At 39.9% G+C, this 22,402-nt stretch overlaps 1 protein-coding gene across 1 annotated transcript in view; it reads right to left on the bottom strand.

The window, feature by feature from the left end:
• The window catches only part of LOC309516478 (uncharacterized protein), a gene marked incomplete at both ends in the record, with an annotated part of 36,179 nt that overhangs the window by 8,459 nt on the left and 5,318 nt on the right, over nucleotides 1-22,402 (bottom strand). Inside the window, 8 exon segments of the mRNA XM_082195244.1 lie at nucleotides 2,128-3,017; nucleotides 5,483-5,609; nucleotides 7,825-8,052; nucleotides 11,833-12,693; nucleotides 13,069-13,360; nucleotides 13,913-14,025; nucleotides 19,221-19,361; nucleotides 20,797-21,024. Coding sequence (XP_082051370.1) covers nucleotides 2,128-3,017; nucleotides 5,483-5,609; nucleotides 7,825-8,052; nucleotides 11,833-12,693; nucleotides 13,069-13,360; nucleotides 13,913-14,025; nucleotides 19,221-19,361; nucleotides 20,797-21,024 — 2,880 coding nt within the window.

Here is a 22,402-nt window from a genome sequence, read left to right on the forward strand (position 1 = left end):
CTCTTAAGATCCCCCTAGTACAATCACAGCTTTTGAGAGTGAAGTAGTCTCATCTAATTGTCCTTTTAGTCTGCTCTTATGTCAGAAATCCAGACTGAAAACTGGAGAGAGAAAAGTGATGACACTGATGGATCCTTGCTGGTTTCTGATTCCTAAGTCTAGCTGTGATTGGTGGAGGTGATATATTTTTATCAGGCTTCTCCAACCTTGTATCCTTCAGATGTTTTTGACTACAATTCACAGCATTCAAAGCTGGCTAAAGGTGATGGGGTTGTGATCCAAAACTGTCCAAGGGCACCAGGCTTTGAAAGGCTCAATTATGGCACCTTTCACAGACCTTCTCAATTAGCTTTCATAGTGTTCTGTGCAAGTCCATGAGGTGGTTAGACAAGAGGGAACATTAATTACAGTTCTTTTGATAATTGAAGGCAGGATAGTCACTTGTGTGTCTTTCTTAACAGAAGTTTTAATTTCCTCTTAGATGCATGTGATTTGGGCTTACAATAATGAACAATAAGAAAGAAAATTCTGGAAAGACAACCCTTTGGTCTCAAGAGAGGGAGAAAATGAACATGTTTGATCACAGAACTGGCCTCTTGAAATTCTGACCTGGAAAGAAGAAACCTACAGAGAGGTTCACATGCAAAGTTCACATGAAAGTACAGCAACTTCATTAGTTTGTCTCCTTGTTTTGCCAACGAATGGGAGAAAAACTTTTTATGCTGGAGGAACTAAAAAAACTTTTTATGCTGGAGGAACTAAAATGAGGCATTTGTAATGTCTCCACCAACACGGAAACACATTTCTAATTCATTGGCAGTGCTCAATATTACCTCTTCTTGTGCCTCTTTATTCTTATCTCATTTTGTCACTTCTTTCCTTGCCAAAATTTAAACGGTTGTGCCAGAAATATGTTTTTATTTTTCCCCTTTCCCTTTCTTTGCGCTTTACAAACGGGAATACAATTTAATGGCAGACATACTTATTCTTGCACACCACCCTGATCTCTATGTGGTGTGAGAGTCCTGGGGCTTCATGTGCTCACCCAGCCTTTGTGATTCCTTTTGGAATGAGGCACAGCAGAGACGGTGGCGTTTTTAGGATATATGGTTTATTTCCACATATATACGACCTGTGCCTATGATGGATGTGTTCACAGCATTAGCACCCCTTAATGGTGTACTTTTTGTCATAGCTGTAGCCTTTGGATTCAAACAGATATCAAACATTGCTCTGTGCCTCTTTCTCCAGCTTTCTGCTTTATTTCCATGTCACATCGCTGCAAACTACCAACTCTAAACCCAGGCTTTGTACTTCCAACCAATTGAGACAGGAGCCCCAACCATTTCATGTCTTTCATACAGCCTCCTTTCTTTTGTTCTCCTAATGGCCCATCACCCAGGCAATCATCTCAACACAGGGAGGTACCCTCGCTTAAATTTTATATATTTTAATACTTGCTGGATCCAGGGGATCTTACATGCAGCCTACTTCTCATTGTCCCAGCCCAAATTCATAACAGTGTATAAAATGATACAATATTAAAAGCTAAAATACACAAGACCAAGACCAAGAAATAGCAGAATATAAGCTGTTCAAGTCCAATGAATGATTGAATACCATTAGAAAGAGTAATATTTGATGGTAGAAGATCCTTGTATAGGAATTTTATTTCATTAGATGTATTCTAATGTGACTCCAACTCTCCTAGTGGGATCCTACTACCATGCATGAAGGTGTAAATGTGGAGTTCATTGGAATCTCCCGACCTTCTTCATTAAACAGTGCTAGGTCCTTCATAAACCTTATACTACTTGGGGTTTTTATGTGCTGTTTAAGGGATAGCCACCAACTTATCCTAAAAATCTCCACTGGAGTGGGGCAGGATGTATATTAACACAACCACATGCAGAAAAATAAGATGGGATTAGACAGGGTAAAACTGTTCATCTCTAGTGTGGAAAAGTTGTGGGAAAGAGCATCAGGGCAGAATAGTACAGTGCTGAAGCCTAAGGGTTAAATCCTGTGGGGTGGTAGCCTGGGTGCTTCTTTTCAGGGATACATGCAAATTGCTTTGCTAGATATTATAACCAGTGACACAGATTTTTGATTTCTTCAGGATTTTCTTCTTATTAGGTGTTCCCTACTGTTCAGCTCAGGCCTCAGCAAAATAATGTAACATTTTGGGGAAAAGATGCAACCCAACAAACCAGCACTGGAGGCAAAGATAGAGAAGATCTCCACAGCCACCATGTACTTCCCCTTTGTGCTCATGTAGGAAGGAACAAAGGATAACCAAACACTGCAAAAAACCAACATGCTAAAAGTGATGAACTTGGCTTCATTGAAACTGTCAGGTAATTTCCGGGCAAGGAAAGCCACAGTGAAACTGACCAAAGATAGGAAGCCCATGTAGCCCAAGACACAGTAAAAGAAGGTCACAGTCCCCTCATTGCACTCCAGTACAATTTCTTCAGGCAGCGACTTCATATCAACATTAGGGAATGGAGGAGAGATCACCAGCCACAGAGTGCAGATGAGTGCTTGGATAAGGGAGCTGGAGAGGAGAATAGAGTTTGCCAGTCCTTTCCCCACCCACTTCCTCATCCTGGATCCTGGCTTTGTGGCCATGAAAGCCAGAACCACAGTGATGGTTTTTGCCAACACACAAGAAACAGCCACTGAGAAGATGATGCCAAAGGCAGTTTGTCGGAGGAGACACGTCACCTTGTCAGGATATCCAATGAACAGTAATGCAGAAAGGAAGCAAAGCAAGAGGGAGATGAGCAGAGCGTAGGTGAGGTCCCGGTTGTTGGCTTTCACAACGGGAGTGTCCCTGTGCTTCACAAATATTTCCAGTACCAGTGCTGTAATGAAAACAAAGGAAAGACCAGAACAGGCTAAGCTGAGGCCCATAGGTTCTTCAAAGGACAAGAAACTTCTACTCTTGGGAATACATATATTCCTATTTTTGTTCGGATACTTTTCATCTTCACATTCATAGCAGTCATTCATGTCTGAGAAAGAAAAACATGGTGTTTAATCCCAAAAAATATGACCAACATGCCACTGCTCTTCCTCAATTTTTTTATTTTATTTCAAAATTTTGGACTAGTTTTTAAAAATTAAAGTAGGACCTTGATAATACATAATTAAAATGATTTACAGAGTGTTCAGGGAGTTCCAAACAATAAATATTAAAAATGATAGACCCATGCCCATTTCACCTATCCAATGTAGAATACTGACAAAAAGCACGAGGGCCACAGCGACACTTCTTGATCTACAGCTAGAAGCCAACTCAAAATTTTCTGTCACTGTTCTATTATTCATTCATTCAATTTATACACCCCGTTGTGAAGGTCTCACAATAAGATCAACCAACGGCCTGGTTAAGAAGGCATTCCATAGATGGGGAGCCACTGCACAGAAGGCCCATTCTCATGTAGCCACCCTCCGGACCTCTTGAAGAGGAGATGCATGAAAGAGGGCCTCAGAAGATGATCTCAGGGACCGGGTAGGTTCATATGAGAAGAGGCGGTCCTTGAGGTATTGCGGTCCTGAGTCATTTAAGGCTTTATAGGTCAAAACCAGCACTTCAAATTGGACCCGGAAACTAATTGGTAGCAGTTGGACCAGGATCGGTGTAATATGGTCAAACCGTCTTGCTCTAGTGAGCAACCTGGCCGCTGAATTCTGCACTAGCTGAAGTTTTTGAACCGTCTTCAGAGGCAGTCCTACATATAACACATTGCAGTAATTCAACCTTGAAGTTACCAGAGCATAGACAACAGTAGTTAGGGTATCCCAGTCCAGATAGGAGCATAGCTGGGTCACCAGCTGAAGCTGATGGAAGGCACTCTGGGCTACTGAGGCCACCTGAGCCCTGAGCGACAGCAAAGGATCCAGGAGTACCCCTATGCTACGAATCTGCTCCTTCAGAGGAAGTATAACCCCATCAGGAGCAGGTGATCTCCCAGCCATCTTGTCTAGGGAACCACCCACTAACAGTGCCTCAGTCTTATCTGGATTGAACTTCAGTTTGTTGGCTCTCATCCAGTCCATTACCAAGGCAAGACACTGGTCCAGCACTTCCACTGCCTCATCCGCAGATGTAAAGGAGAAATAGAGCTGAGTGTCATCAGCATACTGCTGACAACGTACTCCGAACCTCCGAATAACCCCACCCAGCGGTTTCGTATAGATGTTAAACAACATGACGGATAGGACTGAGCCCTGCGGAACCCCACATTGAAGGTTCCATGGGGCTGAAAAGCATCCCCCAAGTAACACCCTCTGGGAACGACCATCCAAGAAGGACTGGAACCACCTCAAAGCGGTGCCACCCAACCCTAGTTCGGAGAGTCATTCCACAAGGATACAATGGTTGATGGTATTGAAAGCTGCTGAGAGGTTGAGAAGAATGAACAGGGACATGTTTCCCTTGTCTCTCTCTTGACAGAGGTCATCATAAAGCAGTTTCTGTGCCATAACCAGGACTAAACCCCAATTGAAATGGATCCAGAAGATCAGTTTCATCCAAAACCACCTGGATCTGGTCTGTGACCACTCACTTTGCTCACACTTAGTAAAGGTAAAGGTACCCCTGCCCGTACGGGCCAGTTGTGACCGACTCTGGGGTTGCGCGCCCATCTCCGGGTCATGTGGCCAGTGTGATGAAGCTGCTCTGGCGAGCCTGCACCAGCGCAGCACACGGAAACGCTGTTTACCTTCCCACTGTAAAGCGGTACCTATTTATCTACTTGCACTTAGGGTGCTTTCGAACTGCTAGGTGGGCAGGAGCTGGGACCGAGCGATGGGAGCTTACTCCACCGCGGGGATTCGAACCGCCGACCATACGATCGGCAAGTCCTAGGCGCTGAGGTTTTATCCACAGCGCCACCCGCTCACACTTACTTACTCCTTAATTAAGGAATGATAGTGTAATTCAGTCTTTGCAAATTTCTACATTTGATGACCTAATCAACACCTTTTAACTGTTTTCTGTTTCACACTTCATCAAACATTACAACACAATTCTCTGAAGTTGAAGTGCATCAGAATACATGTTTAAATATGTTACCAGAAAGTAAATGCACATTCAAATATTATTTTAAGGAAAAATATATTATTTGTAAGCCTGGATGAGGGCGATATGATTACATACTTCCAGCTGTTACAGAACCCTCCTGGCTCATCTGAAAATCCACTTTATACTAATCCTGGTGGATCTTTCTATAGGATTCTTCCTTATTAACAGCATTCAACATCCACAATCACAAATTCTCTCTCTCTCTCTCTCTCTCTCTCTCTCTCTCTCTCTCACACACACACACACACACACACTTTCATTAGTCCCTCTTCAGCAAGATTTCTCAATATTTCATAAACTGTCAAATGGAATCTTGGTAAATGCATCATTTCATATGCATGTTCTCAATTAGAGGCAACAAGCTATAAATATATGCAGTAAATTTCTTACCCTCTTTGTCTGAAATCTTCCCTTCTGGACATGGGATGCAATCATAGCAGCAAAATGCTTCCCCCTCCTTCACTTTCCTGCAAAAACCAGGGCGGCAGGTCTCAGTACATACAGACTTAGGCTGTGTCTAATACACAAATGCGAGAGAGAGATTTGTTTAAAATAAGTGGGTTCAGAGAAAAGCTAAAAGGAAAAGTTAAGCTCTTCCTTAAAAGGGATTTGCAAAAGAACAACAACATTCATTTCAGGAATTCATTTAATAGGTTGTTTCAATTCCATTTTGACTCATTTTCTGGCATTTTCCATTGACTCAACATGCAAACTCCAATAAATTGTTGTTGTTTTTGCAGTTACTTTTGTGGATAGTAATGTTTTTTATATCCTCTATAGCAAGCACAGGCAAACTCCGGCCCTCCAGATGTTTGGGACTACAATTCCAAATGGACCCCTGTTTTACTGAAATATTTGTACCTGCAAGCCATAGATAGGTTTCTTTCTAATTTGGGTGAAAACCACTGATGCAATTTGTTCAGGCTTGTCAAGAATGACACACTTTCATTGGTTGACAAAGGTCAGAGTTGTTCAAACACGACTAATGCTTTACTTTTTTATAAAACTATTAATAGATTTTTGAGAAACAAACAATTGAACAACATAATTAATGTATTCCTTGCCCATTAAAGCATATGGGAGCTAGAAGCAACCTTTTATTTTTTATCTTAATGCAATTCTATTTTTAAAATTATCTTGTGAATTAGACAAACTGTGTGGTGTGATCCAATGTGTTTTTGTGCAATCTGTATTATATTATCATCACACATCCTTGCCTTGAGTCTTTTAGCAAGCCACAATAGAGAGCCACTGCTCTATAAGTGATGGCAGGTAACTCTCCACTGAGCTATTCAACTGTGGGCTTCATATCAGTATCAAAGGGGGAGCATTCAGATGCCCTTGAAAATGATCCTTAGTGACTGCCAGAGGGTACCAAGGTACAGGGAGGTGTAAGGACTCCCTTGTTGATGATATTGTACAAAACATTTTAAACACCAAAGACCTTATTTTGTTCTTTACTTCTGTCTAGGAATACAGTTTGGGACTTGGGTGGCGCTGTGGGTAAAACCTCAGCGCCTAGGACTTGCCGATCGCATGGTCGGCGGTTCGAATCCCCGCGACGGGGTGAGCTCCCGTCCTTCGGTCCCAGCTCCTGCCCACCTAGCAGTTCGAAAGCACCCCTAAGTGCAAGTAGATAAATAGGTACCGTTTTATAGCGGGAAGGTAAACGGCGTTTCCGTGTGCTGCGCTTGTGCTTGCTCGCCAGAGCAGCTTCGTCACGCTGGCCACGTGACCCGGAAGTGTCTCCGGACAGCGCTGGCCCCCGGCCTCTTAAGTGAGATGGGCGCACAACCCTAGAGTCGGACACGACTGGCCCGTACGGGCAGGGGTATCTTTATCTTTAGGAATATAACAACCAGAGGTTATAGGGATTAAGCTTTTGTTATGGGACTTAAGTAAAAGTTGATGTCACATCATGTTTGTTCCTTATCAAAGCATTGTCATAAATTTGGGACATAGGCACAGATGTGTGGCAGCCCACATATTTCAGATACTATCTAGGTTGGCCCATTGGGTACAATTTGTATTTATATTGTTATATGGCATACCAGCCTCTGAGCAGTGAGAGAATCTGGGGTGATTTACGCAGGAGTTTGATTTCCTTTTATTGAAGGTCAGTGGAGACCACAGTGTCTTTAATATATATGGCTTTATTTAAACATTTTAAATTACGGCTTTATTTAAACTAGTTCAGCACAGGGTTGCTAGTTTCACCCAGACTGATCCTTCAAACTCATAACAATAAATTGAATATCAACAAAATCTTTTTAGAAGAAGAAGAAGAGTTTGGATTTGATATCCCGCCTTTCACTCCCTTTAAGGAGTCTCAAAGCGGCTAACATTCTCCTTTCCCTTCCTCCCCCACAACAAACACTCTGTGAGGTGAGTGGGGCTGAGAGACTTCAAAGAAGTGTGACTGGCCCAAGGTCACCCAGCAGCTGCATGTGGAGGAGCGGAGACGCGAACCCGGTTACCCAGATTACGTGACTACCGCTCTTAACCACTACACCACACTGGTGTATTCACTTCTTCATATTGTCAGTTAATATATTCATTTTCAGTGTAACAGGAACCAGGATAGAGGCTGTGCATTTAGCTTATAACATTAATACATAGCTTGTGCTATTTTTAATCCGATTTTATAAAGGCTGAAAAATGCACAATGAAATTATCTTTGTATGTTATGTTAAAGTGTTCGCATTAACAAATGGCTGATGTTCGCATCCTACCTGGTTAAACCAATGGTGCCATTTGATGGCTCCCTCATTGATGGTCAACGCTTGCTGTGGAGGAGCCAGGGAATCCACCCCTCCTACCTTCACTCTCCGAAAGGATTGGTTGGAGGAAACAATCCAATTGGTAATATCAAATCCAGCTAGTATCTCCCCATTCTGGTCCAAGGAAATCTTATATCCAGCACTGTTGTTAAATGAGATACCCCTCAGAAAATGATGGAGCTAGATAGAAAAAGGAAGAGAAAGTATAGAAAAGCTTCAATTCAGCAAGGGACAATCATGATGTTCACTTTCATCGCAAGTTTTTTTTTATATTTAATCAATTTTTCGATACAAACATCAACTGCAAAAGACATATACTGCAAACACCATAATAAGAGTAATAGCACAATTTGACAATTCAGATTTGGATACACTGATATACCTATGACTATACCTTTTAAAAAACAACAACAACACTTTCCCACCTCCCTCTCCTCCCTCTACTTCCCACCACTATTCGCCTTATCACTTAAATATTCGTTCCAGATTTCTTCATATTTATCCATTCTTATTTTGCGTCGTCATACAATTCATTTGTATGTAGCTAATCTGTCCATGGGGTCACAAAGAGTCAGACACAACTAAACGACTAAACAACAACAACAAATCTGTCCAAATATCATTCCATGTGATCAATGGAATCTTTTTGCGGCTCTTCCATTTCATCAAAACAAGGTTTTTTGCTTCCAATATAGCACAGTACATCCAATTTTTTTTTGACCCCTTGAAATCTCCCACGTTTCCAGAATATAATTTAGAATTAAATTCAGTTCCCATAAATAACAATTTCTTTTTATTCCTCCTCACCTCACACCAAAACGATCTTATAATCGGACAGTTAATAAACATGTGTATTAAGTTCACATTTTTACTCCCACATCTCCAGCAATTGTCTGCACTGTTATTTTCTTCTGGTATAGTTTTGCTGGAGTCCAGTGGACTCTGAATATTATTTTCTGTTGAATAAGTCTTAGTCTTAGATCCATAGAGGCTATTTCTGTTGATTTTATATTTGACTCCCATATATCATTTGCCATCTGTACCCCTAACTCTTCACTCCATTTTTGTCTATCATATTCTAAAACGTATTTCTCCTGTTAAGTAGAGTTTATATAGTGCAAGTGTAGGGTTTTTTGCTTTTGTTGCAGAGATTAAATCTTGTAGCAGCATGGGTGTTTCCGATGCTGCAATAGCGTCAGGGCCAAACTGCCTTTCCAACATAGGTTTCAATTGGATGTATTGCCATTGTGTTTCACTGGTTAATCCGTACTTTACTTGCAAAGTCTTATATTCCACAAATTTGTAATTTCCATCAATTAATTGATTCAATGTCAAAATACCTTTTCTTCATCCAATTTGCCAAATTATTACTTGATTTCCAATTTTTAATTTTGGGTTGGCTCATATTGTTAATTTCTCATGCTGATAGGGGTCATCATTATTTTTATTTTTATTCATCCAAATTTTTATAGGTGCTGTAATAGTTTCCGGGATAATAGGATATTTCATAAAGTTGGAGCCGAGTTTAGTCCACCCTTCAAGAGGTTCAAAGAAACTATATTCAAGAGTAGCCCAATTGGGAATCATGCTAGCTCTCCAATAATTAGTCTTACTCAACAGGTAAGCCTGGTGGTACAGTTCCAGATTTGGGAACCCAAAACTGCCTTCCTTATTTGGAAGTTGCATTTTATTTAGTGATAGTTTTGGTGGCTTTGTACCCCAGAGGCATGATCTAAATAGCTGATTTATTTTTTGTAAGTATAGTTTGGGAATATATTTTGTTAATTCTCTTAGAATGTATAAAAGCTTTGGAACAACATTCATTTTGAGGACATTAACCTTTCCCTCAAAGGGAGAGGTTTAGAGGTCCCCACCTTTCAATATCAAAAGAAATCTCATTTATAATTTGATTCAAATTTAATTTTACAATTTGGTCTATATCTGATGAAATCATTATACCCAAGTATTTAATAAAGTCTTTGCATATCCTAAACTGATGGTTTCTATACAATGTAGCCCTTGGCCCTAGTGGTAAAATCTCTGATTTTGTCAATTTTATGGAATATCCCAATATCCTGATAAAGATTTTTATTTTCTCCATAATTTTTGGAATTGTTTTGAAATATCAACATTGGAGTAAAGCAGATTTTTTTTATTTATTCTATTTTTATATCTATAATATTTAAGCCAAGACTTTCTCACATTTTAAAGTTCATTTTAAATTACAGATTTTTATGATCTCCAGCAGCATCTGAACACAGAGCCATAAAACCTTTATTGACAAAAAGTGGATGCTCTATTATTATGGAATTAAAAAGAGGGCAAAATTCCCCATTGGAAGGGAAATTAAATGAGAATTTATTAAAAGTTAAAGATATATTAGAAAAGGGCAGAGATATTAAAAGATTATTTTGAAATCAATTTGAAACAGGAGACAAAATTTGAGAAACAATTTGAGCTGGCTAATAGACCAGGGAAATTATTCGCATGGCAAATGAGAACAAAGGCAAGCGATAGCCTGTATAAATAAAATTAATGTAGCAGGTAGAGTTGTGGAAAGTCCTAAAGAAATAAGAGACCAATTTGTGTGTTTTTATATGGAATTATTTTGTGGGAAATGGGGTAATTTAGATGAAATGCAAAAACATCTATAGGACAGTGGAATGTCTAAAATACCAATAGATAAAATGACAACTTTGAATGCACCGGTTTCAATGATGGAATTACAGCAAGCAATTTTACAGGAAAAGCCTTTGAAAGCACCAGGATCTGGTGGTCTTTCAGCAATATACTATAAGAAGTTGCAGAAGTATCTAATACAACAATTTAAGGACATTATGGATATGATTTTAAATACAGGGTAGCTGCCAGAATCCTGGAAGAATGCTTATATAACTTTGATTTCTAAACAAGACAGAGATCCTGACCAGCAAAAAAAATTATCAACCTATATCTTTGTGGAATAATAATTATAAAGTTTTTGCAAACATATTAGCAAATAGGTTGAAACAGGTATTAAAAGAGGTAATCCACCATGACCAACTGGATTTTTCCCAAAAAGACAAATGAAAGATAATATTAGAAATGTAATTGATATATGAGAATACTTGCAAGTGAGAAATGAAAAACAATTGGGTTTAATGTTTCTCGATGCCAAGAAAGCATTTTATAATCGCTCCAGGGATTTTACGTTTAAAGTCTTAGAACATATGAGTTGTGGAGACACTTTTATAAAAGGAGTTAAGGCAATATATACAAAACAGTCAGCTAAGTTGATAGTAAATAGTGTCCTGACTGAGAACTGTAAAATAACTAAAGGAATGAGACAAGGCTGCCCATTGTCACATTTGTTGTTTATAAGAGTTTTAGAAGTACTGGTGCAAAAAAAAAGAAGTAATCAAGATATTAAAACATAAGATTGGGAAAGAGACAATATCAACTAAAGCATTTGCAGACAATATGGTGATATCTGTAGAAAAACCAATACTGTATTTGCATTTCAAGAGAGATAAAGCAACTATCTCATGGCCAAAGGGCAGTGAATAGAGGAAGGTGCTTTGGAGGCAGATGGGGAAGATTTCAAGAGCATGGGTAGGCAAGCTAATGCCCAGGGGCCGGATCCGGCCCAATCGCCTTTTATATCCAGCCTACGAACGGTCTGGGAATCAGCATGTTTTTACATGAGTAGAATGTGTGCTTTTATTTAAAATGCATCTCTGGGTTATTTGTGGCTCAGAGGAAATTGTTCATTCCCCCCCCCAAAAAAAATATAGTCCGGCCCCCGACAAGGTCTGAGGGACAGTGGACGGCCCCCTGCTGAAAAAGTTTGCTGACCCCTGTTCAAGAGCATTGCTGCACCGACATTGGTGACCCTTGCTGGGGTTACATAGGAAAGTGACAATAGATAGAAAAGCAAACAGAACATGTTTTGAACCTCTTTCAGGGTGTTCAGCCCATTACCTGCCACAGTGGCTGATTCTGAAATTTGACTCCTCCACCGATCATTACTGGTCTGTGTTTGCCTCGGGATGTAGACATGGCATGTAAAGCATGGGCCACAGCATAGACAGCATTGTAGATGTTGTAGCTGTGGCTAGTCATGCTCATTTCAAAGAAAGGACCAGGAAGATTCTCCAGCTTCTCTTGCCCAGTGCAAATATCTCCCTTCACACTGCCAACAACTTGATTTGGAAATACACAGCCAAATGCCTGTTGCCAGAAGTCCAAAATGAAGCCATCTCCTTTCGGGTTGGAAGGGGTTTTGCTCTGGACAAACTGACGAAATCCTGGTGGATCATTTGAGTGAGTTGTGAATGAGAGAACCCCATGGAGTATTTCTGTATCCCAAGTCCGTTGATAGACAAAAGAAGTGAGCTCCACCTGGGCTGTCATGATCCACACTTTACCTTTTGGCTTATTTGAACTTTGTTCCAGTTCTGATAGGTAAGGCAACCATCTAAAAAATGCCAGAGTATATGATTCTCCATAAAACAAGACTACATTGGCTTTGCTATCGTTTATTTTGTCATTAATTTTTGCCCCCAGTTTAAACATATTGTTAATTTCAGTGACGTAAGTTAATGTGTGACTTCTTTCTATGAAGGCAAAACAGATGCCACTCTGGGAAAATAGTGGAACCACAGTTTGCACAAATCTTTCTGCATTCTCATCATAGAAAGTAAAGATCCCAATCCATATCCACCGGAAATACAGAAGCAAATACAGGATCCCCTTATACTGGTGGTCTTCCGTGGGCACCATCTGGTAGAAGAAAAGGCCTGGAGTTTTATCATTCATCACCGGAGCAGGGCCATATATCAGCTAAACATAGTTGTTGGAGGAGAAGAAAGAAACAGAAGCAACAATAACTTTTAGGTATTAGATTTGTGTAATACAAGCATCACTGGGGCAATCTCCAATTGGGCCTTCCAATCCTCACCATTTGGCCTGTGCATGCTATTTTTGCTAAGCCAAGCGATTCTCACCTGCCAATCAGCTGCTATCATATGTCAGGAACTGGCTAGGCCAAAAGGGACAACTGAAGCAATAACCTATGTGTTATCAAGGCTTTATCTCTTAACTTGGATCTGTCATTAGCATGGCATGCCTGACTATTTGAAATGTGCACATTGATTTATCAAAATCTATTTGGATATCTTAAGTTCCCATAACTTGACAAAGAGATGCATATCTCACCTGCGGAACCTTATAGATATCCAAGATTGTTGCCACATGAAGGGAAGTTTGGGAGTCCAGTCCCCCAATGATGGCTATCAAGTTTGTGTTGATGTCACAGATGTAGTTGGGGACAAATGTTTCCAGTGTGGATATGAGTAACATTGTGGCATGAGAGGTCCATTTGGCATTGAAATAGCTGTCATAGATGCGGAAGCCTAAAGTGACATTGGGTAAGAGCTGAGGGTTTTTGTTGATCTCCTTCACTGCAAATTGCAAGGCCAGGATGTGCTGGTAATTCTTTGGCACCACACTAAAAAAAGAGTTTCATTTTCCATCAGAAGGGCATGTAACTCTTTGTAAATTTATCACAACTCAGTTCTACACTATCCTCATTAGCACTGCTTTCTTTCTTGGGAGACGCAGGGGTACACATACCCCCAAAACATTTTGTGAATCTAAGTTTGAGGGGCAGTATTTCAATATAAGTAGGAAAATGAGGGTACAACTAAACTTTTTTTTTTTTTTTTTTTAGGAAAAAGCATTGCTCATTTGTATTTTTTTATTACTGCAATTATTTAACTTATCTTGAACAGGTATCACTACAAGTGATCCTCCTCCTTGCCTACAATGGCAGAAAAGGCAGATAGGGGAAAATTCTATCGTAAGAGAGCACAGACTTTAAAATATTCCTGATATAAATTGTTAATGCTTCTGTTATTATCAATGGACATTGTTGGCTGCAACTGTTGGAGTCAAACAACCACTTCGGGACCACCGTTTAGCCACCCCACCTCTTAAACTGATTTGCTTCATTGTCCAAAGAAGGAATAAAAATGCAAAAGAGAAATTATCCAGGTCTTACTTTAGCTCTTCAAGCAATGTTGGTGGGGGTTTTTCAATGAAGGGTATTGAAATGGAGATTATGATGCTGTGAGAGGCAATGCCACCAATGATGAGGTCTCCTTTCACATGATACTGATGAAGTGGAGTGTGTGGATCATGGACATGACATTTAACAATGGTTGATTTGCATATTGCACGAGGAAGTAGAATCAGCAGCAAGACCAATAATGCCACCATCCTTGGTACTATTTTTCCCTATGCACTAAGATGCCCCTAGTACTATTACAGCTTATGAGACTGAAGTAGTTTGACCTAGTTGACCTTTTAGTCTGAAATCCAGACTGTGAAAACGGTGAGTGGGTGGGAATAGTGATGACACGGATGGATCCTTGCTTCTTTATGATTCTTAGGTCTAGCTGTGATTGCTGGAGGTGATATATTTTTATCAGGCTTCTCCAACCTTATATCCTTCAGATATTTTAGACTGCAATTCACAGCATTCAAAGCTGACTGCATTTGATGGGTTTGTGATCCAATATAGTCCAAGGGCACCAGGCTTTGAAAAGCTCAATTATAGTACCTTTCACAGACTTCCTCATTAGCTTTGATAGTGTACTGAGCAAGTCCATGAGTTGGTTAGACAAGTGGGGACTTTAATTACAGTTATTTTGATAATTAAAGGGAAGATAGTCAATTGTGCATCTTTCCTAACAGAAGTTTTCATATCCTCTTAGCTGCATAAGATTTTGGCTTACAATAATAAACAAGAAGGAAAAAATACTGGAAATACAACCCTTTGGTCTCAAGAGAGGGCGGAAAGGAACATGTCTGACTGTAGCACTGGCCTCTGGAAATTCTGACCTGGAAAGAAGAAACCTAGGGAGAGCGGAGTTTTCCCCCTAATTACATTTCTTTCAAAGTTCACATGCATGAACAACAATTTCAAATTGAGATCTTGGGAAACAATACTAAAATATTATCTAAGATGTATAAGTACTTATTGGATTGGAACTTAGCCGACGAGGAGGTTAAGGCGGTAACGACACACTGGGCCAGAGATTTCGGTCGTAACATCTACCAAGAAGAGTGGGATAAACTCTGGAATCAACATATCAAATTCACGGCCTGTGTGACACTTAAAGAGAATTTAATGAAAATGTTTTACCGCTGGTACCTGACTCCGGTCAAACTAGCCAAAATGTATGGATCCTGTAACAAATGTTGGAAGTGCAAGGAGAGGGAGGGGACATTCTACCATATGTGGTGGGAATGCCGAAAGGTCTCAGAATTTTGGGAGAATGTATATAATGAACTGAAGAAAATGCTAAGATATACCTTTGTTAAAAGACCTGAAGCGTTTCTGCTAGGTTTGGTAGAAAAGGAGATAAAGAAGAAAGACTACAAATTGTTCCAATATGCAACAACGGCAGCAAGGGTCTTAATAGCTAAGAACTGGAAACAAGAGAGCTTACCGACAACGGAGGAATGGAGATCCAAACTATTAGATTATGTGGAGATGGACAGGATGACAGGTAAAATTAGATATACAAAAGATCAGAGGTTTGTTAAAAATTGGGAAAGCTTTACGAAATATCTGGAAAGCTTAAGTAATGAACAAATAACACTAGTAGGTTTCAGAGGTGCTCTGTAAGAGGTAAAGGGTAATGCCAAAAGAAAATGGATGAATGAGAACGACTTATGGCATTACAAACATAGAAACGCGGATATATTGTTTATTGTCATTATGGACGATTCGTGGAACGACTGAAGGAAGTCCTTTTTCTTTCTTTTGGTGAATGTTATGAGTTTGATATAGCTTATTTTGTGTTTTGACTTTTGTAAACTAATAAAAAATTATGCATGGAAAAAAAAAACAACAATTGCATGAGTTGGTCTCCATGTCTTGCCAATGGATGGGAGAAAAGCATCACATTTTATGCTGGAGAAACTAAAATGAGGCATGGGTACTGTCTCCACCAACAGGGAAAGACATTTGTAATTTGTCGGCAGTGCACAATATTACCTCTTGTTATTCCTGCATCTCACTTTCCTTATCTCATTTTGTCACATTTTCCTTGCCAAAATTTAAACGGTTGTGCCAGAAATAAGTTTTTATTTTTCCCTTTCCCTTTCTTTGTGTTTTACAAATTGGAATATAATTTAAGGGCAGGCAAACTTATTCTTGCACCCCACCCCAATCTCTAAGTGGTGTGAGATTGCTGGGGCTTCAGGCCCTGATCCAAACTTTGTCTTTGTTTTTTTATGCACAGCAGAGACTGTGACTTTTTAAGATACATGTTTCATTTATTTATTTATACATACATACGACCTGAGCCTATGATGGAGGGGTTCACAGCATTAACATCCCTAAAGGTGTAGCCTTGGATTTAAACAGACATCAAACACTGCTGTTTTAAGACAAAGTAAAATAAAGCTTGTGGCGGTGGGGACGCGGGTGGCGCTGTGGGCTAAAGCCTCAACGCCTAGGGCTTGCCGATCGAAAGGTCGGCGGTTCGAATCCCCGCGGCGGGGTGCGCTCCCGCTGCTCGGTCCCAGCGCCTGCCCACCTAGCAGTTCGAAAGCACCCCCGGGGGCAAGTAGATAAATAGGTACCGCTTACCAGCGGGAAGGTAAACGGCGTTCCGTGTGCGGCTCTGGCTTGCCAGAGCAGCGTTGTCACGCTGGCCACGTGACCCGGAAGTGTCCCCGGACAGCGCTGGCCCCCGGCCAATAGATGTGAGATGGGCGCACAAACCCCAGAGTCTGTCAAGACTGGCCCGTTTGGCAGGGGTACCTTTACCTTTACCTTTAAAATAAAGCTTACTGCAATCTCAACTCAGAATCAGGCTTATAACCCAAGAGTTATAAGGAACTCACATGCAGCCTACATCTCCCCATCCCAGCCTGAATTCATAATAATATTCAGATTGATATAATATTAAGAGCTAAAATACGCAATAGCAGAATATGAGCTGCTCATGTATGATGAATGATTTTATATCATTAGAAGGAGTAATATTTGAAGGTAGCAAAATCCCTGTATAAGTATGTTATTTCATTAGATGTATTATAAATGTGACCCCAACACTCTCCAAGAGGGATCCTATTTCCATGCATGAAGGCGTAAATGTGGAGTTCATTGGAGTCTCCTGACATTCTGCATCAAACAGTGATAGATGCGCTGGACTCCTGTTTCCCTATTTCCAACTCACTTGAGGTGTCTCATTATAACAGGCTCTTCAGATCCTTAGTTTTTCATTAATAATCCCTGCTCAGTTCCTTTTCTTGCTGTTCCAGCTTGATCAGCACATTTGACCAGTGGGTTTGGTTTCATACAATAACCACCCCTCCCTAGATTCCTCATTTAGACAATGTGACAATGCAATGGTTGGACACAAATTCCCGGCATATACAATATAGAAAATAGATACTCTCATGCATTCTTCAAGACTTCCTTCTAATTAAGAGATCCCTATTGTTCAGCTCAGGCTTCAGCAAAATAATGTAACATTTGGGGCAAAAGATGCAACACAACAAGCCAGCACTGGAGGCTAAGATAGAGAAGATCTCCACAGCCACCATGTATTTCCCCTTTGTGCTCATGTAGGTAGGAACAAAGGATAACCAAACACTGCAAAAGACCAACATGCTGAAAGTGATGAACTTGGCTTCGTTGAAACTGTCAGGTAATTTCCGGGCAAGGAAAGACACAGTGAAACTGACCAAAGCTAGGAAGCCCATGTAGCCCAAGACACAGTAAAAGAAGGTCACCGTCCCCTCATTGCACTCCAGTACAATTTCTTCAGCTACTGACTTCATGTCAGCATTAGGGAATGGAGGAGAGATCACCAGCCATGCAGTGCAGATGAGTGCTTGGATAAAGGAGCAGGAGAGGACAATAGAGTTTGCCAGTCCTTTCCCCACCCACTTCCTCATCCTGGATCCTGGTTTTGTGGCCATGAAAGCCAGAACCACAGTGATGGTTTTTGCCAGCACACAAGAAACAGCTACTGAAAAGATGATGCCAAAAGCAGTTTGTCGGAGGAGACATGTCACCTTGTACGGATATCCAATGAACAGTAATGCAGAAAGGAAGCAAAGCAAGAGGGAGATGAGCAGAGCGTATGTGAGGTCCCGGTTGTTGGCTTTCACAATGGGAGTGTCCCTGTGCTTCACAAATATTTCCAGTACCAGTGCCGTAATGAAAGCAAAGAAAAAAGCAAAAGAGGCTAAACTGATTCCCAATAGTTCTTCATAAGACACGAAAGTTCTATCTTTGAGAATACATAAATTCCGATGTTTGTTTGGATATTTTTCAACTTCACACTCATAACAGTCATTCATGTCTGAGAAATAAAATATTTTGTATTAACCTCAATGTATTAATCTCACCAACACACTAACTCTTGTTTCCTTCTTTCTTTTTCTTATTAAATTTTATAAACAAATAATAAAAAACCGTTTCATGACTACGTAATTAGGATTCGGGGGGGGACATCAGGAGAAGAAAAATGTAAAGATGGTAAATGATGGCGCTCATACTGCTCAGACAGCCAATCAGCAGCAGGAAATGTAGCAGGGTTGGAAACCCTTCCTGATCGACTTCACATAAATCAGGAACTAGCCAGGTTTTTACAGTCGATATTCTGTAGCTTAATGTTTTAAAATCTACATCTAAATATGTTTCATGGGGAAAATGTACATTTGAATAGGACTTTGATGAGCAATGATACAGCTAAATGCATATTGAGAGAATATGCAGATTTACATTTTTAAAACAGGATTTATTTTTTAAAATAATGAAAGTTAATGAAATGAAACTGTGTGCAAAAATATGTTAGGTTAACCATTAAGTCCATTGCTACCCAAATCTTTCTACCTTGCTTCAAAAACTGAGAAAAGAAAGCTTAGTGAATATATGTTTTTTGTCAAAGATGATTCTGGCCTCCAGCCAGTTTTACAGGTTTAATTAGTTCCATTTTTCTATTTACACACAGAGCTCTCAGAGCACGTCCGGCTCATTCAGATTAGTTGCAGCAACTGGCTGCTGCTTTCGTTTTCTCCAGCATAACCACTTCCGGAGCCCTCCCCTTTTCCTTCCTCTGTTACATGAAGGGCTAAGCCCTGGAAATTGCTCCCCCCTCTCTGATTCATTGCTTCCTGACAACCCTTCGTCCTCCCCCTCCTCTGAAGAGGTACAACTACTTACGATTGGAGGCTTATCTCTGTATTTCCCCATCATTTCCCCCTTTTCAGCCCCCCAATTCCCTGACAGGTTTTATACATATGTTGCTCTCAGTTTCAGGGAACCAGATATAAATCTGTACCATATATTTCTTACCCTCCTCGCCGGAAATCTTCCCTTTTGGACAAGGTGTGCAGTCATAGCAGCAAAATGGCTCTCCTTGTTTCACTTTCTTGCTAGAACCACGAAGGCAACTATTGGTACATACAGAGTTAGGCTGTGTCTAATTTGAAGTGAAAGAGGAAAATATATATAATTCTCAGAATAATACAGAATAATAAAGGAAGAACAAAACTGAGTGCTCTTAGTAGGTTTTGTGTTTTACTACATTTAAAAACCCCCTCAGATTACCTGTTTCTTAAGCATTCTTTCTGATTTGCTTATACGGTGATTGTCTTCCCATTATTCAGTTAGTCCACTTTCCCATACACTTCTCCATCCCTTTCCCAAGAACTAAAAGTTATTTTTGTATAAGTGGGTTTGTTCTTCTAGGCTGATAGGGACAATCTAATAGTGCAAACCTGAAATTACTGGTATATGCTTGAATCAGTATCACAAAATAGGTAAAGGTAAAAAGGTAAAGGACCCCTGGACAGTTAAGTCCAGTCAACGGCGACTATGGGGTTTGTCCACAGACAGCTTTCAGAGTCATGTGGCCAGCATGCCAAACTGCTTCTGGTGCAACAGAACACCGTGACAGAAACAGAGTGCACAGAAATGCCATTTACCTTCCTGCCTCAGCAGTATCTATTTATCTACTAGCACTGGCATACTTTTGAACTGCTAGGTTGGCAGAAGCTGGGACAGAACAATGGGAGCTCACCCCGTCATGGGAATTTGAAGCGCTGACCTTCTGATCGGTAAGCCCAAGAGGCTCAGTAGTTTAGACCACAGTGCCACCTGCAAATATTGAAAGTCTGAAGGCACCCCAAATCTCTGTTGAGGAGTTGTGGGTGACTTCATGCAGTTTATGTTCTAGTTTTATCTAGAGATATATCAGTAAGAGGTAATAGGACTTATTGTGGTTATTATAGTGCTCATGAAGTTTTTTACCTACAAGAAACACAGATATGTGGCAGGCCAAATATTTCACGCATCATCTAGTCTGGCTTACTGGGTGGAATTTGAAGGTACCTGTATTTTGCGCTCTATAAGACGCACCAGACCACAAGATGCACCTAGTTTTTGGAGGAGGAAAACAAGAAAAAAAATAATTCTGAATCTCAGAAGCCAGAACAGCAAGAGGGATCGCTGCGTAGTGAAAGCAGCAATCCCTCTTGCTGTTCTGGCTTCTGTGATAGCTGCGCAGCCTGCATTCACTCCATAAGACACACACACATTTCCCCTTACTTTTTAGGAGGGAAAAAGTGAGTCTTATAGAGCAAAAATACAGTATATGTGAGAGTGATTATTGTGGATTATTGCGATCTTATCCATTTAGAATTCATTTCACAATGTCATTTAATATATTCATAGTCAATATAACAGGAACCACTATAAAAAGTTGTAGGGATAGCATCTAACAATAATTTATGTGTTGTGCTATTTTCTGTCCTGTGATTTTAATAAGGGCTGTACGATGCTCACCATAATTAACTTCATATGTTATACACATTCAAAATTGGAATCTTCACAAATAGCTGACAGTTACATCCTACCTGGTTAAACCAGTTATGCCATGTTATGGCATCCTCGTTGATAGTGAAAGCTTGGTCTGGAGGAGCCTGGGGGTCCATCTTCCCAACTTTCACTCTTTTAAAGGATTGGTTTGAAAAAACAATCCAGTTGTTGACATCAAATCCGGCTACTATCTCCCCAGTCTGGTCAAAGGAAACCGTGTCCCCAGCACTATTGTTAAACGAGATACCCCTCAGAAAATGGTGGAGCTATATTGAAAAGAAAATGGCAAGAATTTAATCAAGGCTGAAATTCAGGAAGGGATAATGAGGTCTTGCATCTTTCAGGTTGAACTCTTTAAGTATCCATTCTGGATGGAAGCAATTTTCTTCTCATCTTTTGAAGTTTATTTTCAATTACAGATTTTCAAGAATTGTGGCAGTCTGTTTCAGAAATTAACAGACAACCATAAACATTGGAAAGTTAATGAAAGTGATGGCTCTGTGGATTTCATGGTGCGTGTGTGTGTGTGTAGTGGGTTTCTGTATGATTCCTTGTATATGCCAAGTTCAGAGATAAATTTGATTCTGTCTGTAACCAAAACAACATCACCCACATGTAAGAGGTAGGTATGAACAGGCTTGGGGGAACTTCAAAGTTTACAGAGGTACAAAGTAAGGCTTTGGGGAAAGAAACCCTGAAGAGGGCACAAGCCGCCAAACATCCCAATGAGGACTGAGAGCATTTAAGAGCCTCAGAATGCTGAGAGACTCTCTGTTAGGGAGGAGTACAGAGAAGGTACACACACAAAGAGGACAATGATATACAGGATCTGCAAAGAATAACACATTTCAAACTTTTCTTAGAATTCCAAGGAGTAGGTATGCAGGAGAAAAACAATTTTGTCTGTATTTTAATACTCAGTTCCGACTTTTGGAACAAGTATGTGAACTGAAATACAATTATGTTTTCAAATTCATATGTCTCTGAACTTTGCAGTGCAGTTCTCAAATCAAACAATGTGTATAGAAGTGCATATATTAGGGGGAAGTGTCCATAAAATATATACATCTGTGAAAGGAACTTATGTTATATATATGGTAGACTGCTTGGAAAAAATTGCTTATTTGTCAAAGCTGTTTTAAAAAAACCCATAAAGATTTTGCAATATATATATATATTATAAGAGTTAATAATTACAATTCTATACATACTTATCTAATACATGGGAATTATTATTATCCAAATACATATATGTTTATTTTTAACCTACTATATTTTGTACAAATATGTTCCAAATATCATTATATTTGTCCATGCCTTTGCCTTTAAGTAATCTGTTGTAAATGTAGTCATATCTTCAATCCATTGGTTAAAAAAGAGCCAGACATTTATCTTTCCACTGCATCAGTGTCAGTAAGGACACAAAGAATCTGTTTATGTTGCCCAGTTGTCAAATTCCATATGAAGAATATGTAATTCAAAAGAACATTTTCCTCTGAAAATTTTAAATTTTCCTTCACAGTAATATTTATATAATCCACTACTTTCTGCCAAAACTTAATAAGTTGTAAAAACATGTGCTTTAAAGAAGAATTATCCTTAGTACATCTCCAACAACATGAAGTCTTAGATAAACATTTTAAA

Source organism: Podarcis vaucheri, assembly GCF_965113315.1.
Source record: "Podarcis vaucheri genome assembly, chromosome: 13".
Lineage (NCBI taxonomy): Eukaryota > Metazoa > Chordata > Lepidosauria > Squamata > Lacertidae > Podarcis > Podarcis vaucheri.